Source organism: Myiozetetes cayanensis, unplaced genomic scaffold, assembly GCF_022539395.1.
Source record: "Myiozetetes cayanensis isolate MyiCay16 unplaced genomic scaffold, myiCay2020 scf1, whole genome shotgun sequence".
Classification (NCBI taxonomy): Eukaryota; Metazoa; Chordata; class Aves; order Passeriformes; family Tyrannidae; genus Myiozetetes; species Myiozetetes cayanensis.
In genome coordinates, this window is record NW_026086604.1 from 46508671 (window position 1) to 46515281 (window position 6611).

A 6611-nucleotide genomic window follows, 5' to 3' on the forward strand; every position below is an offset into this window, starting at 1 on the left:
CCAAACTCCTCTATCTCCCTGTTTCTCCCCATGGTAGACAAAATCATAGAATCATTTTGGTTGGAAGACCCTTAAGATCACTGAGTCCAACCATTAATGTACCAAGAAGTCCACCACTAAACCATGTCCCTAAGCACCACACCTACATGTCTTTTAAATACCTGCAGGGTTACTCAACCACTTCCCTTGGCAGCCTGTTCCAGTGCTTGAAAACCCTTTTGGTGAAGATAGGAATGAAGGGTTATGGTCAGCCCATAGCTCCTCACACTTTTCCCCTGCCCCAGCATAGGTCCTTTCCACAGGCTTTCATCCTTCAGGAAAGCACTGCTCGAGCGTGGGCTCTCCATGGGCTGCAGCTTCCTTCAGGGCACACCCACCTGCTTCAGCACGGGGTGCCCCTCGGGCTGCAGTGAGGATCCCTGCTCCACTATGGCTGGAAGGGGACAACCTGCGTCACTGTGGTCTCCGCCTACTCACTAACCATCTACACAACAAAGATCACTACTGAAGACCTCATGGCAGCAGTACCTGCACTTGGAGGGAGGGAGGGAAGGAAACTTTAATCCTAGTGTTTCGGACTAGCTCGGCTCTACCAGAGATCAGCCTTGAGATCACATATTTCAATTCACTTTCACCAAAAACCAAAGCAGGTTATGTGCTACCAAACCACCCCATGAAGTAAATCAAAGCACAATATACAAGAACAATCAGGAGACTGGATCAAGTGTAGGGCTCTGGAGCCAAACTAAAATCCTGACCCAAATGCAAACAGTATCTGTCACAAACTGCTTCCGCTCTTTGAAAGCAAGGCTGTTTAAGAAAGGTTGAGAAACACAAACTTTACAAAGTTTATATTAGGAAAGAATGCCTTCATTAAAGTACTGGAATAAATTAAAGTGCAGTAAAAACTTCAGAATTCAAAGAGTAGCCCTGCAGCTGACCAGCTGTGCACCAAAAGAGCACTTTAGCTCTCTAAACTGAGATAATGAAAACACTAAACCTCTAACTATTCTTCAAAATTTCCTCGAAGTAGGCTATTTCAAAATGAAACAGGTTTTGTATCATCTGCACTAAAAAAAAATCGAAAGAATCCAGAAAGCGAGAACTGTACTTTCACCATGCCTAATTACTTTTAAATAGCTGCTGTTTCCTAAGGTCCCTCCAACCTCAGTACACCATAAAATCCAGTATTCCTGATCTCCATTTGTCGTTAATATTTTTTACTATTTGAATTTCATATTAGTTTTCTACCTTTATGTCCCTACCATCGTTATCTTACTTTTGTCATCTATTCCCAAATCCTCCCTGGATTACTTAGCCCACCATTCCTCTGTCACCTCTCATTTATACACCAATTTTACAGCCCTTTCCTACAAGTTTTTTAAATCCATGCTCATTCTTACAACTGTGAAAGAAAATAGAAGCAATGCTGCTCAAATTGCTATTTGAATTTGTTACAAACAGCTCTTTTGTACTAAACATAATGAGCTGGCAATATACAGCTGTCCAATAAAAGGATATTTTAACAGTAAAATAAGATGAACAAGGGGTATCCACATCACTTACTGTTAAGCACAGAAGACACCAATAGTGACTTCAATTACATCTGAGAACCAACAAAATCTGCTTTCCAATGGAATTATTACTCTCTACAGAACTCTAATAAGCCAAAATTCCTCTGTACCATAATAATAACACTACCATCAGGTAAGGGATACCATAAACTATTTAGAAAATTGATTCATTTACACCCCAATTTAAAAAGCAATAGCAATGTTTTGTTCTTCCCATTCTTCCACTCCAGACAACTTATACACTATAGCCAGACTCCAGGCAAACTGAAAAAAAAGAATTCTTAGAGATTAACCAGTTAGATTTCGACAAACTGCATGCAAACTCAAATCAGTGTTCCCACAAACATAACTAATCTATTAAACACACTGTTTGGAAGTAGCCAGCTGACCAATTATTATTATTATAAACATAAAACGCCAGACTTGCTAAAGCATGTGTCCTATCTGGTAAGAATATCACAACATACGCATGGAGGGAGAGGATTACTGTGTAGGAGACATGGGGGAAGGGCACGGTAAAAGAATATATTTATTTAAAAAACAGGCCTCCCAAGTACCACTGCTAAGGAAGTTATTCGATTTTTTTTTAACTTGTGAGGGCTCCTGTAAGTATTTACAAATAGCCTCTAAAAAGTCTTGGCTAAGACAATTTGCCTTAAATTACATTTGCTGTGCTAAAAGTAAGAACAAATAAACAAATATGCAGGTCTGCCTTTTAAAATACGCCAACATGTAAGACCTCATGATGAATTATACAACTTTTCAGGTTACAAAAAACTATTAATACAAATACAGAAAGCCACCCTTCAACATATAACACCTAAATTTTCAATATTAGCAGAATACAGCACATAACGTTTTCCATGTTGCACTGATGCACATTCTAGCTGTGGAATAATTTCACATCGAGATCCCATTTCCAGACCTCCTGTGCCGCCTTCCCTTGGTCAAACATAATTGGGTAAATATTTTCAGTAAGAAAGTAACATTGTTACTTTGAACCAACCATATAAAAGAGGAAATGGATGACGAATTTTGCTTCCAAGCAAATCTTCAGAAAGAGAATAAACAAAAAGTTCCCGTAATGCTCATGAATGTTATGCGAATGTAGCCAGGTGTGCTCCCTACAAACATGCTACTTGTCTGGCCTTTACCTCTGGCAAAAGGTTGCCTTCCCTTCTAAATATACAGCCTGGGTTTATATTCTTCTAGTTTCAGTTCGACAACTCCAAAAACTACTCCATTCTGTTTCTTTTCCACAAAACTACCAGAAAAAGGGGACACTCAAGACTCCTAGATCTTGGCAAAAGGCTACTTCACAGAAATAACAGGGTTTATTTTCAAGTAATCGAGCAACTACACTGCACTGCTGATGTATCACATCCCACCACTCTGTCCTTTGAGGAACCCACGATATAGGGCCTACCTGAAGTTTCCTTTCTTCTAACTGAAATCTCACTTCCTTTCAGATCATTAGTTTAGCAATCCCTCTCAGTCACTCTGTCTCAATTTAAAAAATGCTGGCCAATGTAAATATGACCACACTAAGAAGCAGCTAATACAGCTACCTTAGTAGACACTGCCAGAACACCACAAAACTTCATACCACAAATCACTCATTACCCAGATGACTACATCTGGAGCAAAGAGCTTACAAGAGATTCTTCATGTAAATCATAAATGAGCTTTTAGTTTGCACAAGACTGTCCTAATACCTTAGTACTAAGGCTATTTAAGTTTTATAAGAAGTTAACAGTCTCACAATGCTGGTAATAGCCTACAACCATTAAAAGACAAGAATAGTATATTTTTTAAGTCTATGAAGCATTGTTATGGCATCTACATATTTATGAACACATGCATCAAACTCAAGTTTCTTTCCCTTTTTTTTAATGGAATGAGCTTCAAGCATTACTTCTGTAACACAGTAAGTTCCTGATGCATCACAACTGTTTCTGGCTGCACAGGCCTCAAACTCATCAAAGCAGCAACTTTGTCTGCAAGCACCAATTTTAAGAACTTACAATCAAGACCAGTTTTTAACACCTCATAGAAAGAACTCCCCACAACAGCCAATTTAATTTTGCTTTTTACTACTGCATTTTTACTGACTGTAAATTTATGAACCAGATAATGTTTTTAATTTTAAACCACAAGAGCCATGATTTCACACCCTGCTAAGTATCATCAAACAAAAGGCCACCTCACATTCTATATTTCCTTGCTCAACAGTATAATTATTAATACTACCACTAGAAATTCCTGTCACCGAACCCCACTTGCGTAAATGCCCCTAGAGATAGTATCAAACTATCATCCAAAGTCAGTCCTTTAATCCAAACAACGGATAGTCACTACCATGGAGAAAACATAAGTCATTACAAAAAGGTGAAGAAGGGAAGTGATTTGCACAAGACTACAAAGTGAATCAGTAGTAAAACCAAGATTTCAGTCCAAATTGACAGCATTCTAACTCCATTAACTTTTTTGCTGCTACTATTTCACACATTTTTACTCTTCCTATCTCCAGGGAATCATGACCTCAAAAGTAACTCCCTCTAGCAAAAAGCAGTCCTGGGTAGTTCCATGCAACAGTTCCATAAGGATGATGCACATGTTGGCCAGAAACCTCAGGAAGGGAAATACCATTTTGCTAAGCCTGACTGCTAAGTGTTTATGAGTTTTCCCCAGAGCAATATATTGAAACAGAAGTGAAAATTCTAATACAAAAGTATAAACAGAAATGAAAATTAGAAAGACTTAAAAAAAAAAAGAAAAGGGGAAAAAAAAACAAACACAAAAAAACCCCACCAACTAAACAAACAAACAAACAAACACAAAAAACCCCACCAAAACAAAAGCCGGGTTAGAACAGTTAAAACTGAGTATTAAGTCTAGGCTTCCAGCTGCAGTTAACCGGATACCGTCTGCTTGCAAGTACGTCAAGCAGAGCCAGAACAATGAGCATCCAAGGTTCATATTCAGCATTTGTGCATACACTTCAGCTCTACGCAGAAGCAGTCCCACTGGTTTCTACAGGACATCAAATGCAGGTAAAGTTTCAAAGCATAAATGTCTGCAAGACAAGGGCTGACAACTTGCAAGACTACTCCTAACTTCTTGTTTTAAAGTCCATTTCAAAAACATTTCCAGCTCATTACCCTCTAAAACAAAAAAACAACCATGAAGCCAGGAGAGAGGAAGGCGCCCAGCCACAGAAAAATTAAAACCATCTCAAAGGTTCACCATGCAATATGTAGGGTTTTTTCCTAGCAATACTTTTTGTAATTAGAGTGGATTCCATGCTTCTGTCTCCTCAAAAGTCCTTTAGCTTCAACCCGGTGCTATAATACTACAGATGGCTGGCACAAAGATGGTCTCTTCATCATGTTCTAAATGAAAGACATATTAAAAAAGCAGTACAACCAAGTGCCTCAGCAAATCAGTCCAATCACCCCATTATTGAGGCAATCCTGCCTGGCCCAAAAATCATCTTGTTATTTCTGATGAAACTTAACAGTATAAATATTTTTCTTTGTGAGTTTTCACTGTAAAAAGAGGTGCTAAAAGGAACATTTCCCTGCAGTGCTTGCAACACTAACACTGCCGCATAATATCAGTGCAGATCTAAATCCATTGTCCAAAATGACTGGACTTAAAGCACACGTATCAGCCAGGTATTTAAAAGAATGTGCTCTTCCCCCCACCGCCCCCACTACCTTCGCTATTTTAAGGCAGGTCTGGCAATACAGATAAAAGGCAACGTGCAGACTACAAGACAAAACCGTGTTTCAACCACTTGATGTAATCTGCAGCAAAAAGGTGCTATACTTCTCTTCTGCAATTCTCCCTGTACTGGACTCAAGAATGACTGCCGCCCTTTCACAAAAAGCGCTCCAAAATATAAATTCAAGAAGGGGAGGGTGGGGTTGTGAAAACAACCCCAAACCTTGACGTATCCCCCTCTCGGTTCCCTCTCTCCACTGCCCCCCCCCCAAGAACACCGGGAGCCCGCTGTTTGTAGCAGATCACTTCTGCTTTGTCTACCCCAATTTAGGAGTCCCGGGACAACACCTCCTCTCCCCACGGCCCCACGCTACCGATCTGTCCCAAGTTCGCGTGTACACACACACACACACACGGACACCCACGCGAAGGGAGGGGGAGAGTGGATGACTCCCGCCCTCCCCGCAGAACCTCGGGAAAGGGGAAAGGAGGGGCGCCACCCGACCCCGGGAGGGGACCCCACACCCCCAGCACCCCCCCAAGCACCCCGGGGCGCTGCTCTCGAGCCCGCCGGGGGGTCCCTGCCCTCCCTCCCTGCCCGCTCACCGGTGGGCGCGCTGTCGAGGATGCGCAGGTCGTAGGCCCCGGAGCAGCGGTAGTTGGCGGCCGTGCCGTTGTCCCACACCACGACCACCTCCTCGGGGCTCTCGAAGCTGCGCACGGTGCCCACATGGCCCTCGCCGCCATCCTGCTTCCCCCACTTCCAGTCCGGGCCCCGCACCACCCGGGCCCCGACGCCTTCCACCATCACCCGGTTGTTCCGCGAGCTGCTCATCCCGGCGGCGGCGCCCCGGGGCGGGCGGAGGGGGCGCGCAGCCCGCAGGCGGCGGAGGGGGACCCCGATGGGGGCGGCTGCCTCGGGCGCCGGGCGGGAGTCTCCGTCCGGCTCTTCTCCTCGCTCGTTTCCTTCCCTCCTTCCTCCCTCCCCGCCTCCCTACGCGCCCATTCCCGGCCCCCGGCGGCGCCCCCCGCCCGCTCCCACCGCGGCCCCGCTCCCGCCGCTACATCCGGGACCTGCGACGGCGCCGGCTCCAGGGAGACCGCCGGGGCCGCCCCCGCCCCGCCGCGCTGCGCATGCGCGGCCGCCGCCGGCGAGCGCGGCGCTGGAGCGCCCCCTGCGGAGCCGCGGCGGGAACTGCCCCGATCCCCTGCCCCGCTCCCGGGGGAAGCGGAGGAGGGAACAGGGGGTGGTTTATCTCTACCGGGAGGGCTGCCTGCGGCTTCTCCAGCTCGCCGGCCCGGCGATTCCCT

General features: G+C 44.8%; 1 protein-coding gene across 3 annotated transcripts in view; it reads right to left on the reverse strand.

Moving 5' to 3' along the window:
• MIB1 (MIB E3 ubiquitin protein ligase 1) overlaps positions 1 to 6358 on the reverse strand; it is a 73894-nt gene extending 67536 nt beyond the window's left edge. For 2 of the 3 annotated variants that reach the window (XM_050333774.1, XM_050333766.1), the window contains exon 1: positions 5907 to 6357. In XM_050333774.1, coding sequence (XP_050189731.1) covers positions 5907 to 6135 — 229 coding nt within the window. In that variant the 5' untranslated portion in view covers positions 6136 to 6357. Of the gene's footprint in view, positions 1 to 5906 lie in introns of all 3 variants that reach the window. The other variant, XM_050333785.1, reaches the window with a different exon arrangement.
• Between the last annotated feature and the right edge of the window lie 253 nt (positions 6359 to 6611).